At 48.8% G+C, this 20,316-nt stretch overlaps 1 protein-coding gene across 1 annotated transcript in view; it reads left to right on the forward strand.

Moving 5' to 3' along the window:
• Positions 1 to 12,367, forward strand: part of LOC146822461 (NACHT, LRR and PYD domains-containing protein 3-like) — a 357,577-nt gene extending 345,210 nt beyond the window's left edge. Inside the window, exon 14 of the mRNA XM_085610062.1 lies at positions 6,926 to 12,367. Coding sequence (XP_085466188.1) covers positions 6,926 to 7,013 — 88 coding nt within the window. The 3' untranslated portion in view covers positions 7,014 to 12,367. The remainder of the gene's footprint in view (positions 1 to 6,925) is intronic.
• Positions 12,368 to 20,316: the final 7,949 nt, after the last annotated feature.

Here is a 20,316-nt window from a genome sequence, read left to right on the forward strand (position 1 = left end):
CACCAATCCTAGCGCGAGCACTATTCTGATCCACTACCCAGTCAGAGCGCGGTCTGTATGACGTCAGCAGTCGCTGCAGTCGCTTCTGCTCCTGTCTCCTGTCACTCGTCTACCCCTCCTTTACAAAGCCTTCTTGGTAGACTTCGTTTCAGATTCTACAAAATCTATTAGTTACAACATATAAACATCTCCATTGTCTGCTTCACTAACCACAGAATAGTAAAGAAAATTCTCACAAGAATCCTGCTTCTTTCTAGAACAGCGCTTACCTCTGCTCCACTACGGAATTAATTACTTTCGTTGACACAGTAGCACATCCCTCTACTCTGCCCTTCTAACATGCATCCATTAACTGTTTCCTCTAGGACTGCTCCAAAGAGTCTTACAATCAACTAAATGCTCATACATTCACACACTTTCACACCAGAAAAATATGTCACAACCACACAGAATCCTGCCTTTCCCGAGAACAGCCAACGGTCTGTCCCACTACAGAATTATAACACACGTTAACCAAGCAGCGCTTACCTCTGCCCAGTCCTTCAGACAAGCTCAGAGAATATCTATTACTCCTCCCGCGATAAGCTTTAACGGCAAACCTTACGGATCCCTGGGACTTGAGACCAGAGTTTCACAGATAACCTTCGCTACCATACGCACTCGAAAATATGTCCCTAATAGTAACACACGACGATGTCACTGATTCCGAACCCAGACAATGTGACGCGCAACTTCAATTGTCACACGTTTTTCCTGCATACATACAGGTAATTCCAACAATCCCGTTTTTCCCGAGAGCAGCACACGCTTCCCTCTGCCCTACTACGGAACTGTCACCAGCTCCCAAGTTCCAGAAGCACTACATAAAACTCAATACGACGACTTCAACATATAGTATTAGTACATATACCAACATCAATCAATAATCAATTAATCAAAAGCCTATACACAAGCAATCTAATCAGATCAAGACAATGATCAAACCATCATACTGCTACCAGGAAACTGCTGCAGATCGGCGCATATAAAATCTCCCTGCTTCCACGGACAGAGTAAACCTACAGTCACACGCACATACATACATCATACGCTAGGGCCCATCACACTAAATTCACGCTATTACTCTATCCACACTGAATATAGGAGAAAACACCTAAACCAATCTGCATCTACAATGAGGTCAATGCGACCTTAATGATATTGCCCTGAGTCATGATTTTAAACATAGGAAATACATTTGAAAATTCAATAAATGACAAGAAATAAACACCCGACACTAGAATTCAAACAAACGCTTGTTTATCTAAATTAATTCAAATGGAAAGTCAATCATTAGCAAAATCATTATTCTCATAGTTAGCTATTCTAGCTAAAAGGGTCAGGACAGGTCTCTCGGTAAAGTCTCTCGAGCTGCCGTCCTCAGCATAGGTTCAGGAAGAAGTCCAAAACGCGATGAACCGCAAGGAACGCAATGGAAGTAATGAGCGCAATGGAACAGCAATGAACACGGACCCTCTCTAGTCTAGCATTTTTATGGAAAAAAATATCAAATAAAAAGTTACAAACAAATGTTGAATATCCGTTGAGCCGCTGAGCAGAGCGAGCAGGAAAGGATGTCACTCAGTTACATTTAGAAAACTTCCGCTCAGGAAAAATCAGAAAAATAAAAAGACGGAAGAAGGAAACTCGAGTTTGTAAATGTTACTTTCGTAAATGTTCTTCCTTGATATCTTAGCAGAGCCACCGCAGACTGGTCATTGTTCATTGTGGCTTTATCCTTGTCCAAGGACAGTTGGATTCGTTCCCGGAGCTGCTGTCCTCACGGAAAACTTTCTAACCAGGCAAAGGCTGTGGTCAGGTGACTCTCGACCATGTTCAGCAAGGCCTCTCGTCAAAATTCAATCACTCGAGTGCAGGCTGTAAATGGCAGCCATCTTGTTTTAGGCCAAAACAGACCATCTTAATTAAAGGAAACACAAAACAACGTTACCACAGCATAATGATTAAACAGTGTTAATCCCCACTAATACCCTTATGTGTATGTAATTATCTAGCCTTTTGCAACGCAATAAAGCATTAGTACACATTATTTTAAAAAGCGTTTGTGCTTTAAACAAATAGCACTTTGCAACATTCATCTAATTAGAACCACACATTATTATTAAGCAACATATATGCATTTCCACGTGTAATTTTCTCTCATTAGTAATGTTGGTTAGTCTGACCTCAACAAGACAAACTATTAATTAGTGCTTTTAAACTAGTATCTTTAATCAAAACATATAGACAAAACTGGAGCTTAAAACTCGATAAATTTTCAACAGAAAACTCTGCTCCAGCATACTCACCCTAAATTTCTTCCTAAGGTTATCTCTGACTTTCATGTCAACCAGACCATAACTTTACCTACGTTCTTTCAGAATCCCTCTTCGCCAGCGGAAAGGTCTCTCCATTCCCTGGATGTTCGGAGGGTGTTGAAATTTTATCTGGATAAGACCAAGGATATTCGTAGGTCTGACCAATTGTTTGTTAATTATGGATCAGTCAGGACTGGTCTTGCGACCTCTAAGCAGTCCATTTCTCGGTGGATTGTGTCCTGCATACAATTGTGTTATCAAAAGGCTAATAAGACCTTAGGGGGTAAACCTAAGGCTCATTCCACCAGGGGCAAAGCTGCCACGATGGCTTTGCTGCGTAATGTTCCTATTGCGGAAATCTGCAAGGCAGCCACTTGGAAGTCGGTCCATACCTTTGCTGCGCATTACTGTCTGGACACGGATGCCAGGGCAGATGCTCAGGTTGGGCAGGCTTCGCTGCGAAATTTGTTCGCACAGTAGTGGTTTTGTCTTGTTTGTTCTCCACCGCTGTTGTTGTGTGGGGATGGGCTTGCCATTCTATTCACTAGATTATGACTATACACAGAGATCCCCTACTACAGAAGGAGTAGTTTCTTTTCTGTAACTCCAGTTCTGTAGTAGGGGTATCTCTGTTATAGTCATAAGCGCCCGCCCTCCTCCCCGGTGGAGAGATAATTATTCATATGTAGAATGCTACAGGTCTGGCGTGCTACGCCTTCAAAAAGAACTGAAAGTAGAAGGGACCTGCTGGGCATTCTGGGATACTGGGTAAAGTTCTGGAAATCTGGAAAGTTTTCTTAAAGGCACAGTATCCTGTTCTAAGCCACATAATGGCAGCCTATGGGGCTTGTCTGTCCACTCCTTCCTCTCTATCATTCCAGAGGCTTTTGCTGGTAGAGGCAGGGTTTTTTCCTATGTGGAGAAAAGCTGGACAGGCAGTGCTGTTTGTGGATGTTGGTGGAATTCTAGTTGAAGTACTGGACAGTGTAGCCTGTGGGTATAGGCTGCATTATCTGTCTTTAAATTAAATTCTCTCTTAAAGGTGTATGCATGTCTGCATGATTTGTCACCTTTAGAGATTCTTTTTTATTGCTCCGGGGTCCACGCACATGGGCGGGACTATTCACTAGATTATGACTATAACAGAGATACCCCTACTACAGAACTGGAGTTACAGAAAAGAAACTACTCCTTCCCAATCCAGAGAGTGGGTGTGGTAGATACAGATTAAAGATCTGGAGGTCTGAGCATATCCGTGTTAGAAACCAGAAGGTTGGCTATTGGTGACCACAAGACACAGATTGAGGAATTAAAGGCATTAAAAGTGAGGACAAAACCAACTGAAACACACAGGATAGCAATGAAAGCAAGAGCCAACCAGACACGGCTCACACAATCAACCTCTCCAGAGTGAAATAAAGTATATTGTCCTTGTAATCACCACAATACCACTGGGGTCACTGGATGAATGCTTCCGAGGATCTGAATTCACACATCCTCTCTGACTTTAACTGATGAGCATCCGTCCATCCCACGGCTGACTCCACTCTTCAGCAGGACCTCATCGAAAGAGGCGTCAGCTGCAGCCGAACCAAACATACTGATGAAAAATCCCCCTTTCAAACAGATGGATGAGCCTGAAGGCAAGGGAAGAGAGATGGCTGGAGCGCTGCAGGCAGGTCAGGAACCAGGATCAAACCCAGAACGTCACCCACCAATTCCCAAATGATGTATGTCCCTGATCAGGGAGAGGAAGACCTGCCCTCTGATTAAGGACCTGGGGAGCATGGTCATCCAACTCTACACCACAATGGACATTGTCATCACACTTAATGACAGCGGGGACATTGTTCTCGCTCTCGGCCCAAGACGTCACGCTCGTCCAACAGCCACGTAACACTGTGTAAAAGAGTCAGCACCGTCATTTAATGCACTGTCTGAGAAGGAGTCTGAGTGCTACAAAGTCTCTCAGGCATGAAGCTACTGATGCGACACTCGAACCACCCACCGTCCAATAGCATTTGTTTTCCAAGGAAGCCCCGCCCTCTGGGAGGATCAAGGGCTGCTTGCCAGGCTCCAGGCTGATAGTCATTAAAAGCCATGTTTTCCAAGGCAGCCCTGTGCCCTGTGAGGATCAGGTGTCACCAGGCTCCAGACTGACCCTCATTAAAAGTCATTGTTCCATTACCAGACTCACCCTTCACCTCGATGTCCCTGGAGGCCCCTTTCCAATCTTTCCCCTTTATCCCATAAGGTTTGCTTGTCTCCTTTCCCATGTCCCTGCAGAGCACCTAGGAGTCTATCTAAAGTGATTGTGATATCATCAGAACATCCAAAATTAACACCCCCACTGAACCCTCTAGTCATAGCCAGCAGACCTCATGTTTTTATCGGTTGTCATCTGTTTCATTGTCTTGTAGTAATGTTTGGTGCAAGTTCATTTATTTTCTCCGCTAGATTTTGATTTTGTTTGTTGTGAACAAACGCCATTAGTCCGGAAACTTTAACCAAAATGTAGTTTGTGTGCGAGATATCGCCTAAATGTTATATCCTGAATATCCTTTGCAGAGTCATCCTCCCACCGGGTGTATATTTTATATTATTAGTTCCATTTCAGCGATATTTCTGTAAATGACTTTTAGGACAAGATATTTATGTCAGATGTTCTGTAGGTCATGAGATTCTGGTGCCGTACCCCAAAACTCAACCCAGGATTCCCTCAGGCTCTACCATTCCATCATTGTGGCTAATAATTTTCGAGCGATCCTTACCCGTAGAGAAGGCGGATATGAGACCTTCCCACGCCTCTTTGGCCGGTACACGCTCTTTGGCCGGTCCACGCTCTTTGGTCGCTCTCCTTGGATCCTATGGACAGAGCTTTGGATGCTTGAAAGGGGGTCTTCATTGTTGGCAACATCTCAGCTTTGTTTACAGAAAGACACTAATATCAAGAAACTGAGTCTAGTGTGTAGTTTAAGTCACAGCATCTAGTGTAGGTTTGCGCAATTTAACTGATAAAACGTTCTGGTGCTTCTTGCACAGAAGCTGTTATAGTGAAGTACAAGGTCCCTGTCTGCAGGTTCACATTCAATCTAATGCAAAGGCACTCATTACTACAATGACGGCTGCATCCAAACCACACTAATTTCCAAACCACTTGTTAATGGAAATCTTCCATTGAGTTAATTCAACCAGTTGTTAAATCTACTCAAGGCGCCCACACAGCACAATGAAAAGCCATCCATCAGGTGAGTCCTTTCCGCTTTGTACTCACCACATCCATCAGTGGCAAGCATCTGCTTTTCTGAGACACGCACACAGATTTGTGCATAAACCGATCCAGAGGAGCAAACCATAGCAGCCGCTTCCGGAAAGAGTTCAGAATTATCCCAATTCATTTGAAGGCTTTCTTTGTCTATACCAGATTGTGGACCTTGTTAACAGAGATATAGGACATCACTTGTACCCCCTATGAGGTGTGAGGAGCAGGAGGGACATCACTTGTACCTGCCTATGAGGTGTGAGGAGAAGGTGGGATATCACTTGTACCCCCTATGAGGTGTGAGGAGCAGGTGAGATATCTCTTGTACCTGCCTATGAGGTGCGAGGAGCAGGTGTTATATCACTTGTACCTGCCTATGAGGTGTGAGGAGCAGGTGGGACATCACTTGTACCTGCCTATCAGGTGTGAGGAGCAGGTGGCATATCACTTGTACCTGTCTATGAGGTGTGAGGAGCAGGAGGGACATCACTTGTAGTCGCTGTGTGATGTGTGATGTGCGAGGAGCAGGTGAGACATCACTTGTGCCCTCTATGAGGTGTGAGGGGCAGGGTGGGATATCACTTGTACCTGCCTATGAGGTGTGAGGAGCAGGTGGGACAACACTTGTACCTGCCTATGAGGTGTGAGGAGCAGGGTGGGAATGATCCCATGGACTGTCATGTTGCGTTGGATGCACCTCTTACTTTCCAGGTCTTCCATTCTTATTCCCTCATTCTCAGGGAGCGGGGTCCTTTCCTACTTTTAGCCAAATGTCTCCAATTCATGAGTGTGATGACCTAAAAAGGCAATTGTTTGTAAATAATCAAGGCTGGTTTGTTTAATCTCACTGTGATTTATCGTTGTCATGGTTACCTCTGCCCAAACATTGGTGTTCGGTTGGTGCAGCGGATGCGCTCGTGCATTCGTACCTCCGGGCATGTGGGAGTCGGAGAGTTCTAAAGGACCCGCTATGCTGCCACCCTCTTGTTTCTAGCTTGATTTTACCCTGACCTTAGTCTCACTCAGTTTGAGAAGAATGATGGGCAGTGGGCACTAACTCTGGCAGTTCTGATGAATTTCTGTTCGCAATGTGTATCAATATTTATCAGCTTATATTGTGTTTCGAGAAGGTCGAGGGTGTCTGGGGCAGGAAGTGGGAGTTTAACCTGTGGTCTCTGCAGTGGTTGGTAGCTCTGCTCATGAACATATACTCAGTTATCTTTTAAATACAGCGCATACTGGCGTATTTGTTGTCATTTATTTCCATAAAATGTAATCAGTAGCTTACCCTCTCTTGTTGTCACAGACTTTCAAGGAGTTCAATCCATTCGTCTGTGATTGATGAACTGAAGAGAGACAGACCCGAGCTAGAGATCGTGGAGGACGACTTCTGAAGAGGTTTATTCTGAACGTCTGTGGTGTGTTCAGAAAAGTGACGGAGCTAGAGATTTTGAAACACTACTGGTGAAGAGAACTATTGTGGACGTCCTTGGTGTGTATCAGAGCTGAAGTTCTTCTACGATGACCTGTGAAGTGGTGTATGTTGAAAAAAGATGGTGCCTTGTCAAAGCCCCCTCACCATTAGTCTACATTAACAAATGTTCAGTCACTGCTATTTCACTCTATGGTTGTGTAACAAGGACAATACTGATATGTTATTGAATTTTAATCACTCCAGGGTGTCTGGTCAATCACTCCAGGGTGTCTGGCCAATCACTCCAGAGTGTCTGGTCAATCACTCCAGGGGGTCTGGTCAATCACCCAGGGGGTCTGGTCAATCACTCCATGGTGTCTGGTCAGTCACTCCAACGGGTCTGGTAGATCACTCCAGGGGGTCTGGTCAATCACTCCAGGGGTCTGGTACATCACTCCTGGGGTCTGGTAAATCACTTTAGGGGGTCTGGTAAATCACTTTAGGGGGTCTGGTAAATCACTTCAGGGGGTCTGGTAAATCACTCCAGGGTGTCTGGCCAATCACTCCAGAGTGTCTGGTCAATCACTTCAGGGGGTCTGGTAAATCACTCCAGGGTGTCTGGCCAATCACTCCAGAGTGTCTGGTCAATCACTCCAGGGGGTCTGGTCAATCACCCAGGGGGTCTGGTCAATCACTCCATGGTGTCTGGTCAGTCACTCCAACGGGTCTGGTAGATCACTCCAGGGGGTCTGGTCAATCACTCCAGGGGTCTGGTACATCACTCCTGGGGTCTGGTAAATCACTTCAGGGGGTCTGGTAAATCACTCCAGGGGTCTGGTAAATCACTGCAAGGGGTCTGGTAAATCACTCCAGGGGGTTCTGGTAAATCACTCCAGGGGCTCTGGTAAATCACTCCAGGGGCTCTGGTAAATCACTCCAGGGGCTCTGGTAAATCACTCCAGGGGGTTCTGGTAAATCACTCCAGGGGTTCTGGTAAAGCACTCCAGGGGGTCTGGTAAAGCACTCTGGGGGTCTTGTGAATCACTCCAGAGGGTCCGGTAAATCACTCCAGGGGGTCCCGTACATCACTCAAGGGGTCTGATAAATCACTCAGGGGGTCTGGTACATCACTCCTGGGATCTGGTACATCACTCCTGGGATCTGGTAAATCACTTAAGGGGGTCTGGTAAATCACTCCAGGGGGTCTGGTAAATCACTCCAGAGGGTCTGGTCAATTACTCCAGGGGGTCTGGTCAGTCCCTCCAGGGGACCTGGTCAATCACTCCAGGAGGTCTGGTAAATCACTCCAAGGGTTCTGGTAAATAACTCCAGGGGGGTCTGGTCAGTCACTCCAGGGGGGTCCGGTCAGTCACTCCAGGGGGTGTGGTACATCACCCCTGGGGTCTTATAAATCACTCCAGGGGGTCTGGTAAATCACTCAGGGGGGTCTGGTCAGTCACTCCAGGGGTCTGGTCAATCACCCAGGTTTGGATGATGCTGCGTCACACGCTGCCAGAGGCTTCCATGGACCTCGCTGGACCTCACTAAACACATGCTGATCTCTTTCAAAACATTGACTGTAAAGAGAGTGAGCGCAACATTTGAATGAGTCACATTAAGGGCCGCCCGTCTCAGAGAAGTAAAGCATCAGAAGCGGATCCGGAACGAGCTCGATAAAGAAAACAAGAACAAAACCCCCCCGAGAATTTGCCAAACATACTCTGGGAATGATAAAGTAGAACATGAATGAAGTATGACAACAATTACAGCTCTGTAGAGTAACAAAACCTTAAACAAGAATGTCAACAAGCACAGGGTCAGAACCATCTTAAACAGGAATGTAACAGAACACCCAGCTGTGAAGTGTGAGAGTCACAAACTCAAAGATAACACATCACAAAAGAAACAGACTGTGAGAAGCACAACCTCAGTTTAATGTATTGCGCTTTGATTAATATCAGCAACTGGTAATCACTTGGGCCGCATTCCATTCCTTCGTTTTGTTGCACACAGCCCCTTCACCTGACCACAGACGCGGCGCTTCACTGTGGATATCGAGTCTTTGATCGATGTCTCTGCATCACGTCTTTTCTTATTAACAGGAGATTTTAACGCAAACTGATTCACGATTAGGAAACACATGGGGATTGTTGAGCAGGGGGATTATTATTAATATTCCACATTATATTGCCATGAACACGTATACTTCATATAGAAGAGGACAGATCTATAACTCTGTGTAACTTAGGGTTTCAGCAGCTGAATGGAAGAATGATGGCGATGAACCAGACGAGTGAACACCCAGGGGCTGCAAGAAGACGAGCACTGATCATACGCGGAATCATGGGCCTCCCTTTCACCTTTCCATTAACTTTGGAACCATCGGAGTGAGCGCGAGGCACAGAACATCTGTTTGAATGTGGAAGTTAGTAGGTTTGCAACCTCCAGGTATAATAACGAGTATAGAGCGAGGATGAGATGTGGATTATCATGGAATAATGCCCCTGAGAGCCCTAACCAAGGTCTGGGCTGAGAACAAAGCACTGGATGCAGTGAGGGGACAAGGGCTATCAGTTATGGGTGAGGGGGGGACGCCTCATGGAATAATGCCCCAGGGAGCCCTAACCAAGGTCTGGGCTGAGAACAAAGCACTGGATGCACTGAGGGGACAAGGGCTATCAGTTATGGGCTGGGGGGGCGCCTCATGGAATAATGCCCCAGGGAGCCCTAACCAAGGTCTGGGCTGAGAACCAAGCACTGGATGCAGTGAGAGGAGCAGGGCTATTAGTTATGGCCTGGGGGGGCGCCTTATGGAATAATGCCCCAGGGAGCCCTAACCAAGGTCTGGGCTGAGAACCAAGCACTGGATGCAGTGAGAGGAGCAGGGCTATTAGTTATGGGCTGGGGGGACGCCTCATGGAATAATGCCTTCTGAGAGCGCTAACCAAGGTCTGGGCTGAGAACAAAGCACTGGATGCAGTGAGAGGAGCAGGGCTGTCAGTTATGGGTGAGGGGTACGCCTCATGGAATAATGCCCACTGAGAGCCCTAACCAAGGTCTGGGCTGAAACAAGGCACTGGATGCAGTGAGAGGACCAGGGCTGACAGGTATGGACTGGGGGGAGCGCCTCATGGAATAATGCCCTCTGGGAGCCCTAACCAAGGACTGGGCTGAAACAAGGCACTGGATGCAGTGAGAGGACCAGGGCTGTCAGTTATGGGCTGGGGGGACGCCTCATGGAATAATGCCCTCAGAGCCCTAGCCAAGGTCTGGGCTGAGAACAAAGCACTGGATGCAGTGAGAGGAGCAGGGCTGTCAGTTATGGGTGAGGGGGGGACGCCTCATGGAATAATGCCTCTGAGAGCCCTAACCAAGGTCTGGGCTGAAACAAGGCACTGGATGCAGTGAGAGGACCAGGGCTGACAGGTATGGACTGGGGGGAGCGCCTCATGGAATAATGCCCTCTGGGAGCCCTAACCAAGGACTGGGCTGAAACAAGGCACTGGATGCAGTGAGAGGACCAGGGCTGTCAGTTATGGGCTGGGGGGACGCCTCATGGAATAATGCCCTCAGAGCCCTAGCCAAGGTCTGGGCTGAGAACAAAGCACTGGATGCAGTGAGAGGAGCAGGGCTGTCAGTTATGGGTGAGGGGGGGACGCCTCATGGAATAATGCCTCTGAGAGCCCTAACCAAGGTCTGGGCTGAAACAAGGCACTGGATGCAGTGAGAGGACCAGGGCTGTCAGTTATGGGCTGGGGGACGCCTCATGGAATAATGCCCTCTGAGAGCCCTAACCAAGCTCTGGGCTGAGAACAAAGCACTGGATGCAGTGAGAGGAGCAGGGCTGTCAGTTATGGGTGAGAGGGACGCCTCATGGAATAATGCCCTCTGAGAGCCCTAACCAAGGTCTGGGCTGAAACAAGGCACTGGATGCAGTGAGAGGACCAGGGCTGACAGGTATGGACTGGGGGGGACGCCTCATGGAATAATGCCCTCTGAGAGCCCTAACCAAGGTCTGGGCTGAAACAAGGCACTGGATGCAGTGAGAGGAGCAGGGCTGTCAGTTATGGGCTGGGGGAGGCCTGATAGGATAATATCTGGGATTTGTTATCAACAACAGTTATCTCTACAAATAAAGGAGCCGATAAAACCAATTGCACCGACAAACTGATACACAATAAAAAAAACACAAGAGAAATAATAAAAAAAGAACAGTCCTTCAGAGAGCAACAAACATTAAAGCAGGAATATAAAAAAATAAAGACATCGAATAAAAATGAAGAGATGGTCAGGAACTTGGTTAGCTCCTCAATCAGCAATAAAAACATATCAATCAATCAATGAATCAATCACCAGCATCGGTCGACGCGCAGCTGCTTCAAGGCGGCTGACAGTCCGGCCGGACAGTCAAATCTCGAGTCGGTCCAAAAGCCAGGCCTTTAGTCCTTTCCTAAAACATAAGAGCGGAGCGGAGTCTCGCGCCTCATGCAGTGAATGGAAAGAGTTTATAGAAGCCTTATATGGAAAGAGTCCAGACCCCACAACGGCTCCTCGAGTGATGGCGGCTTTGAGCCGCACATCTGTACACCGGAAGCGGAAGAGCTCTTAACAGGAAATAGTCGAGGATACCGGGCACTGTCCCGAAGGGTAGACCGATAACAGTCCATCAAAACAGTCATAAATAACTTGAGCAACCTTATGTCATTATTAATTGATCAACCTATGTTTCTATTTATTAATTATAGAAACCCGAAGTCCAGAGTTAAGTGGCACGTGGAGGAAGTCATTGCGCAAGTTACAGCGCACACTTATTTAGGGGTTTCCTTTGATTTAAAATTGGCCTGGTCGTCAAACTTAGACGGGATTAAAAAATAGAGTGTCGGTAACAGCTGGCGCCATTGCACGCTTTGCACATCTGTATGGGGGAGCTTTGGGCCCCACTCTTGCGGTAAAGACTATGAAAATATGTCCGGTCCTGTTATACAAAGCCATACGTTTTTATGAAATGAAAGTTGGAGGTGTGAAACTCCTTGTTCATAAATATTGTACGGCAAATGTTTAAATTACGATCTGGTACACCGCAGGCAAGGATAAGATTAGAATCTGGATTAAAGCACCTAGCTGCCTTTAACTATATTAATCTGGTTTATTATTCATGTGATTGTGAGAATGCCCCATGTCTAGTTTAAAGGGCCTTATCAGAGAAGATCTGGAAGAAAACCGGAGTACAGACGTGGGAGCCACGGAGCCGAGCTGGAACTGAGAATAAGACATTTCTTAATTATGTACAACAAGAACAAAAAAAACTGGTGACAATCCCAAAGTTTGTTAGGAAGGCGCTATTAAAAAGCACCATGAATAGATTTACGCGGCGGCAGCACAGTACAAGAACGCACACTAGGCTCATGAACCCTCTCCAAGGAGAGGCAGTTGTATCTTGACTCTAACCTAAGCCAGGGAGTGAAGAGGAGGGTATGGTGTGTAGAGGGAGGTCTCAAGAAGTGAGGAGGAGGCTCTGGTGTGTAGAGGGAGGTCCCAAGAAGTGAGGAGGAGGCTCTGATGTGTAGAGGGAGGTCTCAAGAAGAGAGGTGGAGGCTCTGGTGTGTAGAAGGAGGTCTCAAGAAGTGAGGAGGAGGCTCTGGTGTGTAGAGGGAGGTCTCAAGAAGTGAGAGGAGGCTCTGGTGTGTAGAGGGAGGTCTCAAGAAGTGAGGAGGAGGCTCTGGTGTGTAGAGGGAGGTCTCAAGAAGTGAGAGGAGGCTCTGGTGTGTAGAGGGAGGTCTCAAGAAGTGAGAGGAGGCTCTGGTGTGTAGAGGGAGGTCTCAAGAAGTGAGGAGGAGGCTCTGGTGTGTAGAGGGAGGTCTCAAGAAGTGAGGAGGAGGCTCTGGTGTGTAGAGGGAGGTCTCATGAAGTGGGAGGAGGCTCTGGTGTGTAGAGGGAGGTCTCAAGAAGTGAGAGGAGGCTCTGGTGTGTAGAGGGAGGTCTCAAGAAGTGAGGAGGGGGCTCTGGTGTGTAGAGGGAGGTCTCATGAAGTGAGGAGGAGGCTATGGTGTGTAGATGGAGGTCATTTCATGTCTTGGGTACGATGTAGGAGAATGAGCGACCTCCAGTTTTGCTTTTGTGGATGCGGGGAATGTTTACGAATAAGAGTGAGGCAGAGCGTAGGTGTCTGTGGGTTGCTGAAAGTGTATACAGCTGTTTGTTTCCTGGTCCTGTGTTGTGTAGGGCTTTGTATGTGTGTGTGAGAAGCTTGAATCGACTGCGCTTGTGAATGGGGAGCCAGTGAAGCTGCCTGAGGTGCAGAGTGATGTGGGTGCAGTGTGGGAGGCCAAGAATGAGTCTTGCAGCAGTGTTTTGAATAGTCTGAAGTCTGTGTAGAAGTTTTTGGGCGATTCCGGCATCGAGAGTGCTGCCGTAGACCAGCCTGCTGATGAGTGCTTGAGTGACGGTCCAGCTGGTGTTCTGAGGCAACCATTTGAAAATTGGCACCTGTGGGGGATGGAAGTCTTGGGGGGCACCGCTTCCCTCCTGCAACATCTCAAAGAACATCCCAGTGTCTGGGATTGGCATCTAGAGAGAATTGAAATCTTGGGGGCGGTGGGGTGTAGCATGGCTGTGCAAGCTGAGAGAGGACACCCCAAATCTGAGATTGGCATCATGTTTGGATTGAGTACTTGGGGGCACAGCTTGGCTCCCCAAGAGCACAGAGAACACCCCAGTGTCTGAAACTGACATCTTGGTGGGGGGATGAGATCTTGGTGGGGGGAGCACAGTCTGGCCTACTAAAGATCTCAGAGCTCACAATGTCTGATATTTTATGAACAGAGAGAAGTTCACTAACTCTCCCTGTGTCTGGATGAGATCCCCCGAGGCAGACAGCTCTTTTCTTATAACTGTCTTGTTACCCAATCTAGGGACCTTCAAGCGAACTCAACCTCACACTGGAAGTCAACATGAACTGGCCAAAGCAGCAGAAGGCAACTCTCCAAACCTCTGTGTTATGATCTATGCCCTATGCTTATGTCCAGTGTCATGACCTTTGTAATGGAGTTCTATCTATGTCATGGTTGCTGGGTGACGGTGTCATTCCAGTGGTCATCAATGACTACACAATGTATTGTCCTGCTGCTGATGTTTAGGTTTGAATTAGAAGCGCAGTTATTACTGAGCTGTTTTCTGAGCTGGTGGTCTGTAACCTGTACTTAAATAAATACTTGGGGCCCGATTCACAAAAGTAATCTGAGACAAAATCCTAACTTTATGACTTTCGGTATTCACAAAAGGCATTTAGGAGTAGTAAAGTTAGGATTGTGTCTTGCGTTTGTATTACGTTTTGGTCTTGAGACAAAATCCTAACTTAAGTTAAACTTAAGTTAGGATTTTGTCTTAAGACCAAAACTTAAGACAAAATGCTAACTTAACCAAAGAAAATGGTTAGAATGGCAAAAAAGAGAGCCCGGAATACCAATCGGGAGGTCCTGCTAGAGACACAGGAGAAGAAAGAAAACAAGAGATTGGTATGTGTCACTACATACACCCCTATATCCAACAATGTACAGAACATCGTACGTAAACATTGGCACATACTTAACCCCTTCGCCGCGGCACGAATTTTGCCGCGGCGCTGGGGGGGTTTGGGGGCAGCGCGGCGCCGCCATGCTCGTGACGGAAGCACTCCGTCATGAGCCACGGGCGCGCTGTGCTCATGACGGAGTGGTTCCGTCACGACTCCGCCCACTTGCGCTATTCGCCCGCACAGGCGGGGAATCAGCGCCGCGTGGGCGGAGCAGCCGCCAACGGCCGCAGTATGACGGAACCACTCCGTCATGAGCACACGGCGCCCGTGGCTCATGACGGAGTGGTTCCGTCATGAGCAGGGAAGGGGTTAATGGCACAAAGAAACACTGGGAACCGCCCCTTTTCGCTTTTAAGCAGAATACAAGCATTAGGGACGAACTGGTTCACGCCAAGACACCGGCATCTAAGACTCAAGAACAAACAACCTTATGGGGCACACAGCGACCGGTATGCCACTACCCATGTGGAGGATGCATAGCATGTCCCCTCACGAGCATAACTAAAGAGGTAGACATACACACCAACAAGCCATGGGTTCTCAGAACCTTTAGCAATTGCAATACTGAAAACATCATCTATCTGCTCAAATGTCCTCGCGACCTAATGTATGGGGGAATGACTATGAGAAAGATCAAGGTACGCATTAGCGAGCACAGGAGCACAATCAGATGCAAAAAGACAAACAAAGAAGTGTCTTTCACCTGCGTACATGGGACACAGGACTTAATGATGAAATACCTTTTTTGCAGAATGAGATATAGAACATTCTCATGCTAATTTCCAACCTACAGTTAACTACTTCTTTACCAAATCTGTCATCACATCCTAATACACTGGGTTTTTAACGCCACAAATCTAATATCTAACATAAACAGAAATACATTATGGACAGGAAATGGGGTTCTGTTTGGTTTGAGCTTTGTATTACTTTAATATATACAAACGTCTCTTCCCATCCTTAATACAGATATGGCAGAGTTTTTTTAATAAATACCCAGAACAGCTGTTGTTTTAATTTCCTGTGAGCTATGATGGTATGCCACGATTTGCCACAATTCATTAAGGTATAACTGGCCCCACTTTTATTGTGTCTCAAACAATTCTATACAAAAATAAGCTCGATACCTCCTTTGTAGCATTTACATTTTTCGCTACTATTGTATCAGGGCACTGTATTTGAATTTGGGTGCACACAGGTGCGTGCACGTGATACTCCTGCATGCGCATCACCATATTGCACGCGATCAGGACTCTGCCTGACACTGCCTCCTTTAGAGAAAGGCGGCGACCATAGCAGATCCTGATAGATTTACACGCTGACACGAGGGTCAGGCATCTACCAGAGGTGTGCCCAAGGACCCATTCTGGACACGGGATACACCTCTAATATGTTATTCCTACACCGGTCACGCAACGTCCTGACACACGAACCAGGCACGGCCAGGCAACGCTCAGCGTGACACCGGATTTCCTCATTGAAGGGTGCCGCCATGGCACAGATTGGTTACACGCTTTACCACGCGTTGATCAGGCACCCACTGATGGATTACTACGGGTTTGGCCGGGACACCGGAGACGTCCATGGCTCCAATTAGGGGCACACATGGGTTCAATTATCTACGATCTGCCTACCTAACATACTATTTAAACCTGATTGCATGGCAGACTCACTTTTCCTCGGGGATGGAGAGTGTTGTGTCCTGCTGGACACAGTCTAGTGTTCCTGCCAGCCACTCCCCCGAGGGCTGGCCCACACACACCCCCTCACCCATCCAACACGGGTGTCACCAGTCAGGTGACCCCGCTAATAAAAGGGCCCGAGTGCACGTGCTCGTGGCTAGTCACCAGTACAGTATTCCGGCGTCCGTGTGGTCCTTCCAACAACATGTGGGCCTAGGGCCCAGAACATAACACTGGCGACGAGCGGGATTTCCCCGCGTGTGCAGCCGCCGTTTACAAGGTGTTTTTGAAAGGGGAATGTGTACTGCCCGTGTCAAGGGCACCCCCTGCAGAAGGTGAGAATATCGCCGGAAGACCCGCGGGGCATGTGCAGAGCCCCAGGGTGAAGAAGATAATCGGGAGCCCACCCCGTATGTAAGCTGCCGCAAAACCTGCCGGGCGTGAGGTGTGCCCGTGAGTTAAAGGCAGTGCAGCGAGAGAAAACACCCCTGCCTCACCAGCGTCACTGCAGAGGGCGACGATACCGCGCCTACGCGCTGGCTCTCCAATGCCGGCCGGAAAGCACCATGCCTCAGTCACTGCGGCGCAAGAGGTATGATTTTCTTCCCTCTGCCTACTGAGGTGCCTGTCATCCATCTGCCGCGGAGTGCAAGGAGGAAGCGGCGCCCTCCCCAAGATGTGTGGCGAAACCCAGAGTGTGGTCCAAGCAACAGCGTTTCCCCAGTGAGGAGCACGATCAGCGTCGATGTTTACTGCCCGTCGTGTCTGCCGATCCCGTGCGGAGGAGAGGAGAGGCACTCATTTCCCTGCCGCGTGTGGTCATGTTGCGGTAGAAAGAGATGGTGCCCAACCGGCCGGTGAGTGCGGCCACAAAAGGAAACCTGAGTTTCTGTGGAATGCTCTGTGGGGGACGAGAGCGGCATGCTGGCCGTGCATGCGGGAGGAAGTGGTGTCAAAGAAGCCTGTCACATCACGTCAGGGTGGTGAAACCCCCATATGTCTGGACACATGCAGTCAATGTAAGGCCTGGTGTGCCCAGCCTCAAAAACAAAAATAAACTTACCGGCACGGCTGAGCAGCGACCACCAATCGACAGCATTCCCTTCTGCCTGCCCCAACGATGCCCCTGTGGGCAGAATGAAGTGCAGCAACAACGAAGTCATCGAGGTTCCATGGAAAGGGAAAACGGCCGCCGGCCGCAATAACATGCCCTGCAGCGCCACCTAGTGACCATTCCGCGTTACCGCACCCGCTAAGGAGGGAAAAGATAGAACACAGTACTTGACCAGGACGCACTGCTGGGTCCCACAGATGCTGCAGAGGGAGACGCAGCCCATGGTCATTTTGCGAGGTGAAAGTGAAATAAAGTGCTGCACAGGAGAACCTGCACAGGGGAAGACAAAGTGGAATGAGAGGATGCCAGCCCCACCAATACGGCTTCCATACATAATACCACCTCACTTTGAGGCAGAGGCTATGAGGAACAGCGAGCATAGGTGCTGAGAGCCTCACAAGCCCCTGGTGACCGACTAGTGCCACTGCTGCACTGGAACAGTGGTTTTACAACAATAGCACATCTCGTTTTGCAAAGCAGACGGCACGAGAGGCTGAAGCAGCAACAGCAAAGTACTAGTCAAAGGGGAAACACACCCTCACTGGGCCTTCCTAACGGTTGTAGAGGGGAAGAGACTGAGTCGTTACAGAGAGAGCCTAGATGCAAGGGATAGAGACAATGCATCCCTTAATGAATGGCACAGCACCAAGCAAGTGTGCAGCAACACAGGAACAGCTGCTACAGTTCCATGAGAAGAAAAGACAGCCAAGGAAGCTATCCCAGAAGTGAAGAGGAAGCTGACCGGACTAGGAAACAATAAAGCTAATGAAGACACAGCGCGCAGAAGAGTCCCCCAGGCTGGTGGAGAAAGAAGAAGAGATCCCCCGGGCTGGTGGAGAGAGAAGAAGAGACCCCCAGGCTGGTGGAGAGAGAAGAAGAGACCCCCAGGCCGGTGGAGAGAGAAGAAGAGACCCCCAGGCTGGTGGAGAGAGAAGAAGAGACCCCCAGGCCGGTGGAGAGAAGAGACCCCCAGGCCGGTGGAGAGAAGAAGAGACCCCCAGGCCGGTGGAGAGAGTGAGAGACCCCCCAGGCCAGTGGAGTGACCGAGAGACCCCCAGGCTGGTGGAGAGAGAAGAAGAGACCCCACAGACCAGTGGAGAGAGAAGAGACCCCCAGGCTAGTGGAGAGAAGAAGAGACCCCCCAGGCCGGTGGAGAGAGTGAGAGACCCCCCCAAGCCAGTGGAGTGAGTGAGAGACCCCCCAGGCTGGTGGAGAGAGAAGAAGAGACCCCACGGACCGGTGGAGAGAGAAAAAGAGACCCACAGGCTGGTGGAGAGAAGAAGAGAATCCCCAGGCCGGAGGAGAGAGAGAGACCCCCGACCAGGAGAGAGAGAGACACCCTGATGTCACTACCAATGCATCCCGTCGCAGTAAAGAGAACCTGGCTGATATTTCTCAGAAAAGTACGAGACAAGCGTATACACTAGTTGTGGCAAGTGACCACCACAGAAAGAAAAAGCAAGTAGACAGCACCACTGCTGCCAGAGCAGAGGCAAGGAAAAGAGGAGACGGAAGGGCGATTACCCGCCATCTGCAAAGCACCAAGGAAATTCCCGGAAGGGAGAGGGGCCCTGTGTGGTCCAAAAGCAGGAGGAAGAGAGTTATTAATCACCCAACCTGCATCAAAATCACCCAGCAGGGAGCTAGTGATTATTCAGGGAGTGCCCCCGCTATTGCCTTAAAGACTGTGGTGGGCAACGGTCCATTTGTAGGCAGGAGGAGAATCCAGCACTCCGAGTGGCGCGTCACCACTACTGACGCAAGAAAAGGGAGATAATTACCTCCCACAGCAACCCTAAATCACAGCCGGACTATACGGATCCCTCAAAGCACGCCTACTTCCACTACCATCCCTGAAATTGGCGGGCGCACCTGAGAAGACGCCCTATCCTACCTGACCGGACCGGTGAGAGATCGGTGGCGGGAGCAAATGTATAGCCCAGAGAACACAACGGAGTGAGCAGGAAGCCCCTGTGAGTTTTCGTGGCCCTATCGCCACCTTTCAGAGCAGGTGTAGAAGCGACTTGCATTGCGCGGCTACTGCAACACGATGCCACTGCAACACAATGCCATTGCAGCACGATGCCACTGCAACATGATGCCATTGCAGCACGATGTCACTGCAACACGATGCCATTGCAGCATGATGCCACTGCAACACAATGCCATTGCAGCACGATGCCACTGCAACACGATGTCATTGCAGCAAGATGCCACTGCAGCAAAATGCCACTGCAGCAAGAAGCGACCTGCATTACAAGTCTGTCGACACATTTTAGAGAGGTTAAGGAGTGGCGAGATATAGGACAGTGAAAGTCCTATTCCAGGAAAACGGACGACAACAAGTGAGCAGTGGGAATCAACGAAAGGGGACTAGAACAAGTACTCGCACGATCACCTGAGTGCACCTTCTAAGATACGACAGCCACTGGGGTGGGGTGACATCATTCTTCATAGTGACCGTCATCCACCTGTCGCCGGCTGCTTAAAGGAAAGGGCATCCCTGTTCTACTTACACAAATGCCAAATCAGAAGAACTGCACCAAGTGTCCGACGAGTATCATGACTGCCAAGATTCGCCAGTCATCCCTACTCACTGCTAGTTATCACCAGATGTGGTGCGAGTCGTCTCATGGCATCCACTCCATATCTGTCATGTGCATCACTACCATCCTTGGAGCTTCAAGTACAACAACTGGAGTCCCACACCACTTGCCAGAACAATCAACGATCCGAAAATGCAGTGACCATCTGTTTAACCGGCGCATGTTCTGATCCTGGTAGCGAGAGCATGTTTCTGACCAAGGCACATCCACCCCTGAAGTTTGCACGAGTGACGGGGCAGTGGCTCCAGAGTCAGAGCCCATATGCAGTCCCAGGGCAACTCATCCACGGGGCCTCCCAGAGCGTGAGA

This window comes from Triturus cristatus, chromosome 6 (genome assembly GCF_964204655.1).
Source record: "Triturus cristatus chromosome 6, aTriCri1.1, whole genome shotgun sequence".
NCBI lineage: Eukaryota > Metazoa > Chordata > Amphibia > Caudata > Salamandridae > Triturus > Triturus cristatus.